Genomic DNA, 17,847 nt, shown 5'->3' with positions numbered 1-17,847 from the left:
GCACTGTGTGGCCTCTGTACTTACAAGAGGGAGACCCCAAACACTTAAGATCTGTGACTATTGATGAGAAGGAAGGCTCTTGCTACCAAACCTGTAAAACAGCTAGGTGCTGTGTTCTTTCATATAACTGTTAAGCAATTTAAGGGCACATGGCTGCTCCTTTTCAAAAATACACACAGACAGCCCCCCCCCCCCCAAGTTCTGTAGCTCAGCCAGAAATGCTGTGTCCTTACACTGGCAAAACAGTTTTCACTAGCTAAGCAAATAAGTCAAAAAGCCTTTTTGAACAATGTTAACCATCTGATTTATTGTAATGATAGAGCATGGTTTCTGCTCCGTGGAGGGAAGGCTTTCCTTCCCAGTCCCCCTTCCTGGCAAGAGGAGCGTGCAGAAGCGCAGCCCAAGAGCTGCCCGCACACCGACAGATGGTGCTGGCGGCCGCTGCAGCAGCTCAGGTGCCCGGGGAGGAAAGGAGTCAAACACCACTGAGCCTCAAAATAATGCTATTTGCATAGTTTACAAGCATCAGGAACCCTACAGTTTAAATTTAGCCCCATTTCCTCACTGGAGACAGCTAAAGGAGGAAAGGAGATTTAAAACTGGACTGAAAAGGATATGGGGTTTGATTTTCCTCTTGCTTCAATCAGTGTAAACCTTACTATATTTAAAATAAAACAAGCAAAACAAACCCAAATTAATGACCATTTAAATGTAACCATGTATAGGGCTCAGAATGGTAGTGACCAAAGGAGCTAATCCCAGGAAAGCTTCCACTGCAACGGGAACTGGTTTTAAGAAAATACATTTGAACCCCTCACTACTCCCTACGGTTTCTCCCATTGCACTAAGGCAGGAAAAGGTGGACCACGCTGACCACTAATTGTCACCCTCCCATCTCGGGGAGAGAAAAGATGACAAAGTTAGTGGCACAGCTGGAAGACGGTGAGCAGCAGCCCCTTCCCCACCCTGCAGAGAGCAATTTCCCTGGAGCTAACAGCTGGTCTTTCACTGCCATTCCCACTCAAACTTCACATGTTTGTGCTCGTTTTAGGACTTCAATGGAGCCAAACGTCTTAAAAACTTCCCCTATTCATGCCCTGGGGAAAGAGGATGAAGTGTTGACAAAAGAGTAAATTTATCAGATTCTCCTGAGTTTATCAAGGACGTTCTCTTTCTCAATTTTTAACAAGCGCTCACGGCTTTGTCCTGAGGGCAGAAAGGTGAGTACTAATGAAGCACACAATTTCTTTAGTGGCATTTTACAGAAGTCAAGTTTAAGAGCAATTTGCGGTCAGACAGTATTACAGACATGGCTCTTACTGAATGTCTAACCTTGCTCATCATATGATAACTGATTTTGAAAGGTAGATTAATGCATTTCATAAGGTATGTTCACCCCCTTCCAGACATACACACCCATCACGCGCTTCCTATGGACATGTTTCAAATGTTTAGCCTCTACCAAGATTTAGAGGATTGTGGGGAAGCAGGCATTTAATAAAATACTTTATTTCTTTTTTGTTTTAAAAAGAAGATATTTATGTATGTTCTTTTGATTATTTGATTACCCAGATTTTAAAAACAGATTCAGAAATCGGTTTGAAATACAAGGGCATGAGCACGCCTGTAATTTAAAAACTAAAATCCACCATACTGGTTTTTAGAAGCATTTTCCATCAAGAAAGTGAATTCCTTCATGAAGCGATGGCAAAGCTGGTTCTTTTCTGGTGTCCCCGACATCATAGTAAGCCAGACAGGCTCCCCGATCCGTGGCATCGTGTAGAGATTGCAAATAGTTGTTCTAGAAAAAAAAAAAAAAAAATCCAGAAGACTAAACAAAATAACCAAAGGCAGAGAGAGATCCCTTTTCAAAGAGTTTACTGTAACATTTAGTTCCACCTGTCATTTCTATCAGAAACAAAATTTCTCTCATCAACTATTATACAAACCATGTCGTTCATTAAATAGTGTGAATTCACCCTTCCACCTCGGAGAGTTCGGGCTCTCCGTGCATGTACCTGAACTGACGCCAAGCACAGCAACATTCACTGTCAAAAGTCAAGAGCTGCCCTGTTCCGAACAAAGAAATGAATGACTTTTTGTTGTTACCTCTCTGCTTTCTCTCCATTTCATTCAAAACATGTAAATCCTCCATGGTTCTGCTTGATTCATGACTAAGGCAAGCTTATGTGTATCTGACTTATAAAAATACCTTAACTTCCTCCTTGCTTTAAAAAACTGCCGCATCTCCAGGCCAAACCCACCAAAGTGTGGATTTGTAGAGCAGGGGACTAGGTTACTTCTTTAGCTTTAAATACAGTGTACAAGAGTCAAAGTTACCCCATGGTTTCAAGGATTACGCACCTACCCTCATCTTTTTTGACTTTACAGAGGACAGTAACCGTATGATGAAAACTTTGGCTCTGAAGTAAAACACCAGATCAAAACCCCTCAGATTACTGTTAAATTTCTCAAAAATACAAACCAAATTATAGTTTTGTATTAAGTACAACGCCTACATTATGACACTATGGGAACACGTATTTTTATCACAGTAAAAATGTAGCCTGAAAAAACCCTAAACCAACAAAGCAAATGACTGATCAATTCAGGTTTCTCCCCACCTACTTTTTCTAGAAGAGATATTTTTGGTTTACAAGACAGAGATTTACATTATCCCATTATCCCTAGTACCAGCCCTGATTTACAAAGATCTTCTCTGGATATGTCTGTCTAAAAATTTATAGACACTTCCAGAAGTAAAGCCGTGGCTGTGCACGTCAGGCAGGCAAACACACTCAAGCAGCGGCTGCCAAATCTTGCGTGGTTTAGTGCTTAAAGCAAAACTCCCTAGGAAGTGAGAGCAGCAGAGCAGCACACAACGGCCCCGGTACGAGGGGCACTCGGGGGAGGAAGAAATCATTCCCCAGTTATTTGGCAGAGAAGAAGGCAGCTGTAACGTGACAAGACCAGAGGAGCTCCCCAAAGGGTGGCAAAGGCGACGTGCACCGTGCTGAAGGCACCGGGACTGCTCAAGAAGAAAGGGGGCGAGAGGGGCAGTGGCATTTTCTGCCTTATTTTTTGTACCAGTTTTCATTAAATACAAAATCCATCCCTGTGTGTTAACAATAGCGAAAATCAACCCCGTCTTCCTCAAAGGTTAGATTTTCAGCCACTCCACTGCCACAGGCACAATGGGAAAGCCAGAAAATGGTCAATGGGCTGGAAAGGGGGAAAGTCAAGCTACCAGACCCACGGGCACCTGGAGGGCTCGCTGTTCGCTGGTTCAGTTTAGAGCAGCCTCGGAGCTGCTCTACGTTAACCCTCTGCTGCTGGTCCTCTCTCGGGAGGAAAGCACAGACTGACCGGGGCACAACAGTTCTGCCAGGTTAGACGCGAGTGGGGCGTGCAGCCGGGGGACACCGGCACCACCGCACCGTGGGGGGAACCGGAGGGTCTCCGGCAGAGTAGTGCACTTGGGGCACCGGGAATTCATGCCTTGGCAGTAGCTAGTTGGGACTAGAAGTGGGATTATTAAGGGAAAGCTTTCTGTTCACAGCCCATTAACTGGAGTGGATGTTAAAGAGGCCCAAAGAAAGGGAGGAACCCCAAGTCCAGCGACTTCAAAGCTGGATGAGTTTCAAAGTTCAAAACAAGTATCGAAATTTTCACCCCCCAGACACAGCTGACTTTAGAAGCTGAAGAAAAACCGAACAACGTAACGTAAAATACAGCTTATTTCTCCTTCATATGCAAACTAACCCCAGCCAAACCTCTTGCAGCTCGGCTGCTTTGAAAAAAGAAACTACTTCTACACTAAAACCAACATATTAAAATATTTGTTTTCGTTGAAAAGATAGACCGAGTCTTGTGATTCGTTATTTACTATTCTGGTAACCCTGGCTGCATCTGCAACTGATAGTGTTTCCTCAGAGAGCGATCAGATTGCCCTGGCCGGCGGCCAGCAGGCATGTGACTGCGGCACAGGGAACCCTCCATGCCAGCGCAGGCAGCAATGGCACAGAAACCAAGGGCAAGGATTAACTGCTTTCCAGCTCTGCAAACACCGAGGGAAACGCTCTCCTTCCAAAAAAAAAAAAAAAACCAAAACAAAATAATAATTTAAAAAATAAAAACCCAACACCCCCCCCCCCCCAAAACACTACAGGGAAGTTAACCGGATTTAAAAAACAACAACCATTAAAAATTAAATTGACCCTCTCGGCCATCTGCGGCAAGCAGCCCCCTCCCCTCCGCTCGCCGTCCCCCATGCACACCAGCGGCATGCAAGGGAAAGTTCAGTTCATGAGAGACGCTGTTCTTTTGAGGGTTCCGGTACATTTAAAATTGTTTATATTTGGAAATGCTTCTGGGAGGCTGAACTCCAGCCTGGAGCTTACAGGCACCTCGCCACCGGCGATGGGTGCAGGAGGCAGAGGGGCTGCAGGAGCTCCACAGGAAACACTGTGGCTTCTACCAGCGGCTTGAAGCCCAACAGAGCACAGCCCGGCCAAAGGAAAATGAAGACCTGAGCAAACCCCCCCCTGTAAACCCTCTGGGGTTTGCCAGCTCTGTGGGCGCAGATGGCAGCGAGCGGCACGGTGTGGCACGGCTGCGGGTCAGGCGTTGTGCTGCCCCCTGCTTCCTACTTCACCCTCACCCAAACACACCCACAGACCTCCCCGGCCTTTGTCCCGGGTTGTAGTACCCGGACGTCTTTCCCTGGTGCTGCACAAACTAAACATTGACAGATGCTCCTGGTGGATGAGAGCATCCCTCTGCACTGCCTGTCCTCCCTAAGGGAAACACTCGCGACCCTCGGCACCGTGCCGCGAGAGCTGCTCTGCCATTTCAGAGTTGCCATATAACAGCAAAGCTTACCACCTCTTTAGGGATTGTTTCAGAAAACAAAAAACATCAGCGGTTTGTAAAACTTACTTAACGTGCATTTGGTCCCTATCCTCATTCTCTCCTTCTGTAGGTGATTCTTCCTTAAAAAGGCACAAGAAAATGAAGGGGGTAATTGCTGCAATGAGTGCAGGACCAGGGCTGCCCCGCGCAGGGAGCCCATGCAGCTCCTGCGCCCGTGCTGGCACAGGGACCAGCCTGCACCGCTCAGTTCACAGCAGCATAAGCTGCTTAAAAATTACCGGCATAAAACAGGATCAAATTTGGCTGCCAGAAAGCAGAGAGAGGTGTTTCCCTCGGCCTTGCGTTCAGTGTTTCCTTGCCAGTCTGTGTATGTGCCACACAGGTATTAGTCAGACGCATAATCTGTATTATCAATGTGCTGCATTGGCCTCAGGGACCGGGGGAGTCGAAATGTTTATGCAAGTACAGTAGCTTATTTCATAAGTCATGTGTCTGCACAGCTGACATCTGAAGAGAGTTTTAAGCCTCTAAGTCAAGTGTTAATAGCTAAATCCATCAGTGCTTTATAAAATTAACAATCGCTGTAAAGTGAATAATGATGCAAGGGCAGGCCTGGAGCTGGGCACCAAAGCGATGGCAAATTTATCGATAGCATCAATTTGCAGAAGCAGCCTAGGCCTTTCAGAGAAGGCAGCTTTGTTTTTCCCCAGGATAAGACAAGACGAGCAAAGGAAGGGGTCCATTTTGCTGTCTAATTTCCCCCCTTCAACCGCCGGTACGAGTAGGTAAATTCCTGTAAATGCCTGTCTGACCCTGCCGGCAGCTCCTTTACAGCTGCCCTCCAACCACAGCACCTTCCCTGCAGCAGGGGACTTTTGGGTGGCAGGAGGCTACGGTAACAACCGTCACACTCCCTCCTCCCTCCTCTGATCAGCACAGCCGTGTGTGGCTGGTCCCCCATGCCCCAGTGATTTGAGGTTATTCTAATCACCAGAGGAGCGCACACCAGCTACACCTGAGAACCTCTGAAAATCTGGGGGTTTTTTAAAAAATTAAAATTCTCCTTTAAAAGAAAAAAAAGATGACAGACTGCAATGAGTTAAACCAGCAGAGGATTACGTTTTAGAAACACAAACCCACTGAAGTCAGCACCCTTCTTCCCTCCAGCATAATTTGCTAAGAGGGCAGGAATCAACACAAGTCTCAGGTTCACCAAAGGACTCGGGCTCCTGACTTCCCCGTGACTTCAGTGGGAAGGCAGACGCCTAAAGAGATAATAGTGGCCTAAATGGGTTTGCTGAACCTGTGCCAAAGCATCTTTGCATTCAGCCTTCAGTATTTAAATAAGCCTTTTTTTTTTTCTTTTACTAGACACATACTGCATTGCTTTGAAAAGCAAGTGGCTCTTGCATGTTACAGTAATGTTTTTCTCGATGGCAGCATGCACCGCCAGCCCGAGACCGCGGAGGCACGAGAACCTTGCCTGCCTGCAGGACCGGCCCGGCACCGGCTGGTGCGTGCCTCTGAATGCAGTCGCTTAAAAAAAAGCCAAACCAACCAAAAAACAGAATTGCCAAAGTCTGCTGCCTCAGGAAATTCATTTATATGAAATTAAACTGGATTTAATTTACCTCGTTACACTATTAAAGAGTAATATTTATATCACCATGGAAACCTCTGCATAAAACTGGTAGTTAGACACATGCTTCCAGTGCTGGTTGCGCAATGGCCGTGTCATGTGAACGATCGCGTCTTGCAGCGGCTCAGGAAGGGAGAGTGCCAATCCTCCGATGTCCGGTGGGACATTATTGTCCTCCTCAGCCCGACAAGAGCAGCCTTCCTCCTCCCATCCCAGCTCAGCACCGCTGTGCTTCCCTCCATGGAGGAAAAAAGCTAGCAAGGGGGATTTGGCTGGTGTTTTGAGGGTTATTTTTCCTACGTTTGACTCAGGATACGCGCCCCTCCCCACCACTCTGGAACTGTTTAACTTGGAAGGACAAAGGAGAACAGGCAAAGTCCGCCGATCTTGAGGGGAGATGTTTTGGGGAAAATTTTGGGAAAACAGCTGGGGAGGTGGTGTTATCCGGGGGCAGGAATGCAGAGGAACGGCTGGCTCTGGGTGAGAGCAGGGAGGAGAGGCAGAGCAGAGCTGGGGGGAGTGAAGAAACCACCGTGGCTGCTCAGAGTTGCCGAACTCGTCTCGGGCCCCTGGGCAGGATCGGCGGCTCCCAGCAGTCACGAGCTCCCTCTGCTCCTTCTCTTGGCACTGCTTATCCCATCCACCTCTCACCACAGGCCCACGTGCTTGCACTTCCCTGCCTCCTGCCCCTACCAAACATATCGTCTGCCCTCCCTTGAAACTGCTCAGAGGTGAGGTTCCAAAAAATTTAAAAAAATTTAAAAATACACTGTGCCTTCATCCTGCAACACCACCTAATCCATGGCATTCAGGTAGTAAGTGGAATTGTAGAAAAATGAGCGAGCTCTCATGATCCTTCACTGTTCAATAAAATACATCCTGATGTCAGGATTTTCTTTTTACAACATCAGAGCACTGTATTCTATAATGTCTTTAAAAAATAGCTCTACACTGGTTGCAAAAGGAAGCACCCTGCCACTCCCATCTGAGAGGAGATGAATCACTTGAAACAGACGGATTTCATCTTAATTCCCTCCCCATGACTTAAACTATGGAAAGAAAATACAGTTAAATGCCAGGGATGTGCTTATCTGTGTTACTTTGTCTATTAACTGTTGAATAGAGACGCTCTGCAGGTGCTGAGAGCAAGAGATTACAGTACTGCATTTTACTGTGTGAAAAAGATAGTCCTCTTTCTTAGTAGCTGGTTATCTGAAATGCCTTTAGAGCAGAATTTAGAGCAGGGTAGAGGTCTTGCTTTGCTCACACATCAGGAAACTATACCCTAGAGGAGGATTTCCCTAACGTGGGTTTGCAATTCTTTTCCCCCTCTCAACTGGCCATAAAAGACAATTTAAAGGTTGCTGGGAGCTTCATTACCACCTGAAGCACAGAAAACCTGGATCATTTATGTCCTGTTCACACCAAGCCCTGATGGATACGCACACTTGGCAATATCTAGAAACACAAACAGATATTAATGGCATGCTGTCACCAATACCTTTATTGTACTTACTTTTGCAGAAAACTTTAAACATTATAAGTTACTTATCCTGCACTAAGGTGAAGATCCTTCTAAAACAGACTTGAGTGCTTTTTGAAGAAACAGACACAAAAGACAGGAGACAAACTGCTCACCTGAATTCATTAAGGGCATCAACAATTCTGTTATATGCCAAACTCCGCTGACTGGCATCAGCTGATCTACGACTCATTTTCATAGCCTTGAAAACAATCATTAAACAGATAAGTAACACAGAGCTACAGAAGCACAGAAAATGGAAAACAAAGTCATGTGTTTGACTTTATCTTTCATGCAACCGGTCATGCAAATAATTTTTTTTTAAGTGATAAAATGATGGTACAAGTGCCAAGTTTTATATCTGAGGAAAGATAGGTGAGGCACATGCATTTGCAGCCTCTGCTTCTTCTGTGCTTTTCATCATACAAGGCATAAGAGGGGTCAAAGTTTTCATTGCAATGGCAAAGTAACCACTAAGTATTTCCTAGAAGAGAAATCTGAAGCAAATCTAACTGCACATTTGAAACTTCAATCTTTGAAAATTTCCTACACATCAGAATCAGGGGGTAAAATACAGGGAAAGAAAAAAAGCTCCATATTTATTTACAGCTTGGAATAGCCTAGAGAAAGGTTCTTACCCCTGCGATCCACTAGACTCAGACACAGCTAAAACCAGCAGACAGAGGTGGCCTTAAAAGCCCCTTTCCCCCTTGGCTGATCCAGGGCTTGCTGGGAGCTTACACTGCCTAGAGACTGCTCTAGCTTTCAGCAATCCCTGTAGTGTAATGCAGTGTGCTCCGTCCTCACCCCGTGTTGTACTTTTGCTAGCAATAAGAAACATCATCAAAGATGTTGTGGAGTGAAGCGCTTCTCTGGTGCGATTCCAATGCCCAACCGCAAGTTGATCCCACTTTTGTAAACTAGTAACAAGAGTTAGGAATTGAACCTGACAGGGCTGGAGGGGAACATACAGCAATACAAGTGCAAGAATCAAAAGGGACTGTGTTTACCTGTTCTATTGCACTCTTCAGTTTGTTCATGTGACTCTCAAAGAGAGGAAAGTGCGAGAAGAAGAACTCATTGAATTTGTTGTTTTCATCTTCATCTCTTGAGAGAGAAAAAATAACTCCAATTGCTATCTTCTTCTTCCTAACAATTCCTGGGCTGGGACCAGAGCTGTCATCTGACAAGTTAAAGCTTTCATCCATGGACCTTGAAGCACGGAAAAAATAGAAAGTTAATATAATCCACTGCTTAAAGTTGTACGTTGGTTTCCTGTGTAATTCAATTATTGAATATTTAACTCCAATAAACAACTTTTGTTGGCACGTGTTGTCAAATCATCACCTTTGATAACAGCCACTTTGTAATTTTTAACAAGCAACCATTAATTGATCGTGCAGCCGCAAAAGCTGGAACCAGATTCAAAGTGTTTGTGGGATTAGAATATGGTATTCTAGTTCTCTAGCATCTCTGCCAAGAATCTGTGTTTTAAGTAGAATTTTAGTGCTTATCCTCAAAAGTAAAGCCTACAGGTTTACATTTTGCTGAAGGCTTTCTAGTTAGTGCAAAACAACGAATGCCAGGGAGAAAACAGATACTAAAAAAGATCAGGCGTTGAAGTGCAGCCTGACTTACACCTCTGTAAATACCCCACAGAAAGCAACAGCAAGAGCAGATGTACATATGCAAGAGCAGAATCAAGCTGACAACAGTGGGCAGCAACCAGCATTTTCATTCCCAGCTCACCATCGAGGGAAGACCCCATTCTCCAAGCTGGTAGTCTGACTGCGACGCCAACGCCGCTGGTAACTGCTAGCACAGCTTTTGTTAAACGAAGAGCCCGGAGATGGAAACGGAGTGATGAGCAGACTGCTAAGAGATGCTGCAATAATAAGAGGAATAAATAAAAATCTCTCCAGAAGAAAGAGCATTTGGAAAATAATACCAACAACTAAACAAAGCCCCTCAAGATAAACTGGCGTTGGTTCTCAAGTGCCTTCTCTTTTGCTTATCTATGTTTCTTATCTAAAAATAACCAGTTTATAATAACATTAAGAAGATATACCAGCACTACAAGGATGGGACAGTCCTGCAGCTTTACATAATAGGAAACACACAGGCTGCACCGTGCTCCTCAACTCTGGGTATCGGGAAATAAATTCCTTGGGGAAAGGAGTAACGTTAATCATATCCTTTAACAGCCTTTCCAATCCTAACCTTACACTCCCCGTATCCTGAATTTGGGGGAGGAGAGGGGTGTTGTGGAGGTGAATTCATGTTTTAACATTACCATCCTCCTCAATTTGTAAAAGGAGATGACGAGTACTGCTTAGAAATGCTGCAAATTCATTTCAATATTTAATTTGGCTTGCTTATTTGCAGCATGCTTTAATAAATTGTACTGCTGTTCAGATTACCTCTTTGAGGTTCCTAATGCAATACACATGACGCCTACAACATTTATACGTATATGTATAGGTATGCATTAATGCTCATATATAACAAAACAGAACAATCACATTTCTGCACAAGAAAAACTATTTGATTATGTCTAGACATCTCAGTGACTTATATTACTGAATACTTTTGGAGTCTACAGGGTTAACATGTGGAACCGGCATTACCAGATCTTGCTATACCGCTGTCTCTGTCCTCATTCTGCTCCCTTCCAGGCATATCCATAGGGTTGCTATGAACTGTAAAACAAGGAATACCAATTAGCAGGGGATATATACAGTTCCTTTCTTGTTTGCAGATCTCCATGTAATTAATGAAACAAAAACATGCTCATTAATTCAGATCAACAGCACTGCACAAGGCCATCACCAAGAAAGGCTGCTTAGCTGAACGAACCAAAACACTTATCTGAAAAGCTTGTATGTATTTTTCTGAAGTCCATACACCTGTTTTATTACAAACTAAAACTAGTACACTTTGTTTCTTTACACAGATATTTTTCAATGAAATTTTAATGTACCAAAAGGATGTTGGTCACATGGGTAGTACTCAGCGTACAGACAAAAACCCCACCAAAACCCAAGATAAACACAACTTCTTTCATATACCAGCTTTCTCAGGTATTATATATGTAATTTTAAAAGGATTTTACAATGCTGCCTTGGAGACAAGAAATACTTTTAAATTGTGAGCAGTGCATTGGTTGTTCAACTAAGCCGTAAGCTGTCCAGATTCACAGTTGGCATATACACAAGACCAAAAGTGTCTCAGGCTCAATAGACTTTAAATGTGATATATTTTACAAGTATGCGTGTGAAATAAAAGCTACTCAGCCATGGAAATAAGACCCAGCCACTAAAAGCAACAAACATCCATTTCAAAGGCACCTAGGTTATCTTTAGTTTTTACAGTTTGGTTGAAACAAGTCCAGATCAAAATAACTCTACAGTATTGTGAAATATATATTTAATATTTCTGGAAATAATAAGTTTTCAAAACAAAAAAAATACTACCAACCAACCCCAAAAAGGACTATTAAAATGCCTGCTGTCCTCTGGGGATTTAAAGCATGTACCCAAAAAGGTAAAAGCGCAGACATCACTGTCCATTTTGCATTTGTAGAAAAAAAAAAAAAATAATCTTATTTCCAGGGCTAAACTACAAATCCACAGTTTTTTCACACCAGCTAGACTAGCCACACCGCACAGCACACAGCACACTGCAAACCTGCAAAGAAAGAGGCGCTCCGGATCAGGCGGAGCGGACCTTGCTCTGAGAATGCCCGCCTAGGGCTGCAAAGCTGTGAAAGACCTACATGGCAAAACGTAAAATACACATGAAAGAATGAGGTTAGTAAAGCAGAACAGTCTGTAGGGAGGGGGCCAGGGCAGGGAGAAGATATAAGCCAACATAAATGCAGACTAACGTATGCAGGAGAACAGCTCTTAACGCTTAACAAGAACGCTGATTCAAGGATATGGCTTACAGTTGAACTATATAGTATTTATAGAATGAAAATAATAGACCCAGCTTTACACTGTCTCCCATACAAGGAAGGGGTTTCTCTCCAAGGCCCTTTTATTTTTTTTAGTTGAGAAAAGATTAATTTATGCAGGCTCAAAGCCTAACTTGATCACAAACAGGAGATTCATCGTGGAGTACAATGTTTGTTTTAACATCCACACTGGTGGGGTGGCCGAGGAACACTGTTGCTGAAGACGACAGGGAGAAAGGGGGAAAAGGCAGGCAGAAATTCATCTTAGCAGAACCAACAGAAAATTATAGGCTAAAGTAGCTCTTCTGAAAACAGTCAGTACATCGGTTTAGTGAAATGATCATATAGAAAATAGATGTTAGCAGTCTTAGTAGCCCATTTTAAAAGTAATACCGGACTGTAGATATACCAGGGAAAGAGTGTATTTACTGTACACAGAGCCAGGAAAAATGAATGGGTATTTTTAATGAGTTAATTGCCAGTCCCTCTCCTAAATTTGAAGCTACTGCTCACTCAAAGCTTTCTGATTACGCAAAACATGAAGGCTGAACCTCAACAAAGCTCCCTTCCATTCTCTTAGGTCTTCATTCAATAAAGGAAAGGACATGACCAGCACTGTTTGGTGTTTTTTTTTTGTTGTTGTTGTTTTTGTTGTTTTTTTTTTAAGTCAGCATATCTAAAAAAAGCAGCTTGTAAATAGTTCCCAACCAAAACACATAGGCCCTTCTCCTATCACAGGCTGGTGAGAGCCAGCAAGTCAGGAGCAGTCTTTGCTATTGAACACATTTGTGAGAAATGCTGCAGTTACAGATTAACTTCTTCACCTACTTTACCCGTGGTTCCCCCACGCTGAAACGGGAACCGTAAACAAACACTGTCAAACCGACTGAAAACTTGTGCGGCTCAATATCAAAGAAAGTTTCAGCATTCTCTTCCAGCAGACAATCTTCTCGCTTCTTGTTGCACGCCCTTGCACAGAGGTGCCTACACCTCCTGGCCAGCTCTTGGGGCAGTTACCCTTTCTGCTCGGTGGGAAGAGACACCCTCACTGCAGAGCCGGACACAGATGAACGTGTGGCTGAACACGTGGCACTGGCTACACCTAAATCATATTGAGTCCACGCCTAATAGTCACATTATCTGTATTTGAACTTGCAGTTTAGATCACACTGGTGATACAACAAACTTTTGCCAAGCGCAAACCACAGCAAAACCCTAAAAGTAGATGAAGTGAGTTCCTCTCTGTTAGATCGGGCACCTCATTCACTCGTACACTGTGAAAAATCACAATTGAAGTCTGAAAGGAATACTGAATATTAAGAAAAATGCATCTTTTTAACTTCCCTGACTTAGTAAATTCAGGAAGCATTTAATAGATAATAGTTCTTACGGCTTTAATTGGCTTCCCTTGTAAATGGACTATTGGGAATGATTTTAATGACGTATACAGCTTTTGAGCCTGAAAGGCATTTAAGCCCATACTTAGGTGTAGTCTTATCCAAGTCAGTGTGAAGGAGAGAAGTAAACACACCCAACAAGAATTAGGACCTTGTCAAAGCCAGAAACCCAGTTAGAGTAACAAAGTCACCAAATTCACTCCTTACTTCCAACCCTAAAAAGTGTATTTTACATAAAGCAATGTTCTGGAAAGCAAACGTAAAAAGAAGCCCCTTATTCCACCTACTACAACAGACATTTGCTTGGAAAGTCAACAATCTATACCAAGGGAAAGGAAGAACATGCTGAAGAGCTCATCAGGCTGCCACACTGGACAACCAAGCACTGAAGTACGGTATCTCTACTATCAGCTCTACTGTCCCCAAGGGGAAAAGCCAAGACCTTCCCCTCATTCTGTTATCTAATGTTCAGGGAGCCTTCATCCACAGCACTTCCACAAAGGCTGAGAACCAAAGATGCCAGATGGTTTTTCAGGACCGCGTAGCTTACACCATCAGAGAGAGAGAGAAAGAGGAGAGAACAAAAAGATATTCTGTCTAATCTGATCAAAAACTCCACCACAACTGTGCAAGGTTAACTTAGACTAGTATGAAACACGTGGCCACACACGCTCAGGTGGCCAGAGTACAGAACAGAATGAAAATTATTAACAAAAATAAAACCGGGGAACTGAGCCAGGCAGAATCAATCCTGCCTGATCGGAGATATGCTGCTTAGAAAGTTCTACAGACTGTTATTTTCCAACATTTTTTGTATTGGAACTTAAGTATATCTAAATATTTCTATTATGTATTTTATACACACTTATACAGCTGTTTATATTGAACCACTGCTAATTTCTTGAGCTGTCCAACGTATCCTTCTCCAAACCCCACCAACATTAATTTTCTGTTATGTTTTTACCTTGCTTTTAATTTTTTTAGATTTGATTCAATTTAGAAGACTTTCATATTCTAGAATCTATGATTACTCAGTTAAAGAGACCAGGAAATAAAATCTGTTTGTACTTACCTATATTCCCAAGAAGTCCATTCATAATTGTACTGTGGTCAGGCTTTAATGTATTGCTGTCTTGATTAATGAACTCAAGACTGTCCTGCAACCTATAACAAACATAGACATACAATACAACCAGTGATGTAGTGTTACTTCATAATAGCCCAAACGGACAGGATAAGAAAGCAGACTTCCACTAGAAAAAGCTTTCATAGCCTAAGCCACATCCTCAGATGGGTCAATTAATACACAGAAAACTAAACATTGAACCCTCTGAAGCCAGATGTTTTTGTAACACCTTTTTCTTCATCTAGGACTGAATTCCCCAACTCCAGTGTTCTGTCCTCATTTCTTCTCCTTCGATGGTTGCAGGTACTTTTGTACCTTAAAATATCAAGCTTCACCATATCAGCATTAAAGGGATGGTTCATTCATTTGCTTAAGGCAAAATGCGGTGAAGACAACTGCGAGGGAAAGGTGAGGACTCTAGTGACAGGAAGGTCCAAAAAAAGTCTTCTGTGTTCTTCACGCTCATCTGCTTATGTGCAATAGATACAATTTGTAATGGACTCACGTATTGAGACTTCCGTAGATGCTGCTTCCAGTGCGAGCTGTGAAGACCTTGCTGAGCATGAGCTGAGGAGGTGAGCTAGAGGACAAAAAGGAAGATGTCAGTCAGAAACACAGTGCCAAGACAAGCTTTGCTTTCCATTTCACAACCCTCCAGATTTTATAGACCTAATCACGACATAACAGCCCTTGGTGTCAAAAGCAACATCAGAACAACTTTAAAGCAAACCCAGAAATTCCTTTTACTCTACACTCGTGGCATTCGATTAATTACGTATTAGCACTAAGGAGTAAGTCTAAAAGACCAGCAGTAAAAAATTAATCTTACCGGATCTGGTGAATTTTCAATGTGGAGCCCTTGTAGCTCATGGCCACAGAGCCAAACATCATCTCTCCAAGCATGTTAGCATCTGAGGAGCACCGAGAACCCTGCAAAAAAACCCACCAATATTTGTTTTTAAGCATTTTATAAGCACACTTCTGTTAAGGCAGCATACAACTAAGGAAGACATTCTTTATTTAAAATAAACATGCAAAGTATCTTGCTATAACACTGCTGAACACGTTAAGTTGCACAGTTCAATGAAGATAATGCTAGCATAGAAAGTGATCTTCACATTGGCTGTGAGCTAAACCACTAAAATCATCCAACAAACCTAACTCATCTACAGAGGGTGAGGGGAAGCAGATTCAAACGGCACTGAGTCAGGGAACTAAAAAGTTTTAAGAGTGTGATAACACACTTTGCTGAACCAGTGCATTCTTGACAAAGACTGGTTCATAACTTATCCGTAGATGGTATTTTATATTTGATGCCTCTTTCCCTGATGCTCCTGTGATGGTACCAGCAAAGAGCTGTAGCATCACGATGCCAGGTTTAAGTTGTGCAATTCCTGCTTCTCGGCTGGTGAGAGCTTGCTTTAAGGCATACCAGCTAAATACAAAGGAGGAATGTCCCTATGCTGCATCACAGGCTAGATCAAATACTGCAAACAAAAACCTAAAATTAAAAAGTTACTCGGGGCAATCAACTGGAGACGACTGCTCAGCTGACAGTCATCTTATTTGTATACTTTCAACGACTGAGATTACTGTCCCTTTATCCAAGGCTGTTTCATCTCTAGACTAGCAGAATATTAGTGCTGGTTCTCCATTTGTGCCTTGCCCTGAATAATTTAAAATATCATGATCACTCGCAGAGTTCATAGGTGCGGTACTTTGGTACTGTGCAAGACAGAAATACATTTCCTTTGAGGTGCATGATAACTAATAACTCCTTCCTTGGAGTAATCCTTCCAAAAGGTTCCTAAAACCAGTCACCAAAATAACCTTGTGCTTGGAAAATGCTCAGTGCCGTATCTCCATATCCCTTATCCAAGCTCTGAGCAACCAGGATGCTCACCCGGATCCTACACCAGTTTGGAATATATCTAAATATTTTCCCCAGCGTCAGACAGTGAGCTCAGAGCGTAACCAAGGACAGGGTGTCCACACCGCGGATTCCTACCAGCAGTAAGGAGTGATATGAAAATGACCGCTTGATGTTTCTGCTCACGCTAGCCCGCAGAGCAAGGGCAGGAACAAGGAAATGCTAATCAGCCAAAAGGCAACACACTTATAACACTTCTCAATTTTTAGCTCATCTCAAGCACTCTCAATTAAGATGATGGTACTTTAACAGACATACTATTAACCTCTGAAATCTGCTATCAGTGCAAGAAAGATAGGGGATGACTAAAAGTAGCAACCACAGTTATAAAAATGAGGATACAATTGCAAGGTTTGCTAGTGTTCATATGACGGGGCAAAATCTGATCATTAGCTGTGTCTCAGAGAAATTTCCATCTTTACCTTCCAGGATATCACACTGTCTAGGTGCACTGTAGGCAGTACTGGAAAAACTAGACTTTAAAATCAGTCAGTATGACCCAGCAGCCCCAAGGAAACATAAGCATAGATGTTAATGGCCCTAGGAAATAATAGGTCTGCCAGCACCAGGAAACCTTGAAGTAAGAACACTGAAAATTACTACAGCCAAATGTTATGATTGTTATTTTTAAATCTGTTGCAGATCTCCAACTAAAGGACTCGCTCTGAATAAATGTCAAGCCCTTGATGGCTGGTTTTGGTTTCAACTTTCTGTTGTTGTGAAAATCTAATTCTAAAGATGAGGGAAAATACTTCAAGATAAAATATTGATTTTCTTTGTCAAGCAACCAAATTTAAAAAAGCAAGTGAAAATCAGCTGCTTTCAAATTTAATTATAGGGGGCTCCCTTTCCTCTGAAAGACAGAGACAAGCAATGCTGAAGGCAAAGAGCATGATAAGATGCACCCATGGCCGTTTTCAGTCTGACATTTCATCTACACTTAATAACAATAATTTTACCATGCATAACAGAAGATGCATGTATTTAATGCATTTAATATGGAAACACTGCTACAGCTCGACTCTTTGGGCCTTTAATGCTGCAAAACTAAGGTCACTCAAGACCAAAGTAGAGTGCACTCAACTCAGGAAAGGGGTTAAATATTAAAAACTCAAATGAAAAATAGCCAAGGAGCATCTGGCAAAAAGGGCACAACCTCAGGCACTGACAGCTTGGACACAAACCAATTCCCTGGGTCATATTTACGAGCTCACATAAAAAGTGAACATAAAATACCCACAAGTGTTTGTTATTGCACATTAGCATATTAAAGGTAGTAAAATTTGCATGATTTGGAAATTACGTTTCTGAATATAATATTTACCGCATTTAATATTCCACTGACTGTACATATTGTCCTATCAATAACTAAGTCCATATGTAAATTAAAAAAGCAGTACAGAATT

At 42.8% G+C, this 17,847-nt stretch overlaps 1 protein-coding gene across 2 annotated transcripts in view; it reads right to left on the bottom strand.

Annotated features, from left to right (window-relative positions):
* FNIP1 (folliculin interacting protein 1) overlaps nucleotides 1-17,847 on the bottom strand; it is a 67,838-nt gene that overhangs the window by 8,122 nt on the left and 41,869 nt on the right. Inside the window, exons 4-12 of one of the 2 annotated variants that reach the window (XM_082489937.1) lie at nucleotides 15,341-15,441; nucleotides 15,017-15,091; nucleotides 14,458-14,549; nucleotides 11,721-11,804; nucleotides 10,661-10,732; nucleotides 9,783-9,918; nucleotides 9,044-9,245; nucleotides 8,150-8,235; nucleotides 1,655-1,801 (exon numbers count right to left, since the gene is read on the bottom strand). In XM_082489937.1, coding sequence (XP_082346063.1) covers nucleotides 1,655-1,801; nucleotides 8,150-8,235; nucleotides 9,044-9,245; nucleotides 9,783-9,918; nucleotides 10,661-10,732; nucleotides 11,721-11,804; nucleotides 14,458-14,549; nucleotides 15,017-15,091; nucleotides 15,341-15,441 — 995 coding nt within the window. Of the gene's footprint in view, nucleotides 1-1,654; nucleotides 1,802-8,149; nucleotides 8,236-9,043; nucleotides 9,246-9,782; nucleotides 9,919-10,660; nucleotides 10,733-11,720; nucleotides 11,805-13,710; nucleotides 13,877-14,457; nucleotides 14,550-15,016; nucleotides 15,092-15,340; nucleotides 15,442-17,847 lie in introns of those variants that run through there. The other variant, XM_082489938.1, reaches the window with a different exon arrangement.

This window comes from Vanellus vanellus, assembly GCF_965231255.1.
Source record: "Vanellus vanellus genome assembly, chromosome: 13".
Lineage (NCBI taxonomy): Eukaryota > Metazoa > Chordata > Aves > Charadriiformes > Charadriidae > Vanellus > Vanellus vanellus.
The sequence above is the reverse complement of the archived record's forward strand: the minus strand, read 5'-3'. Positions and strand labels throughout refer to the sequence as shown.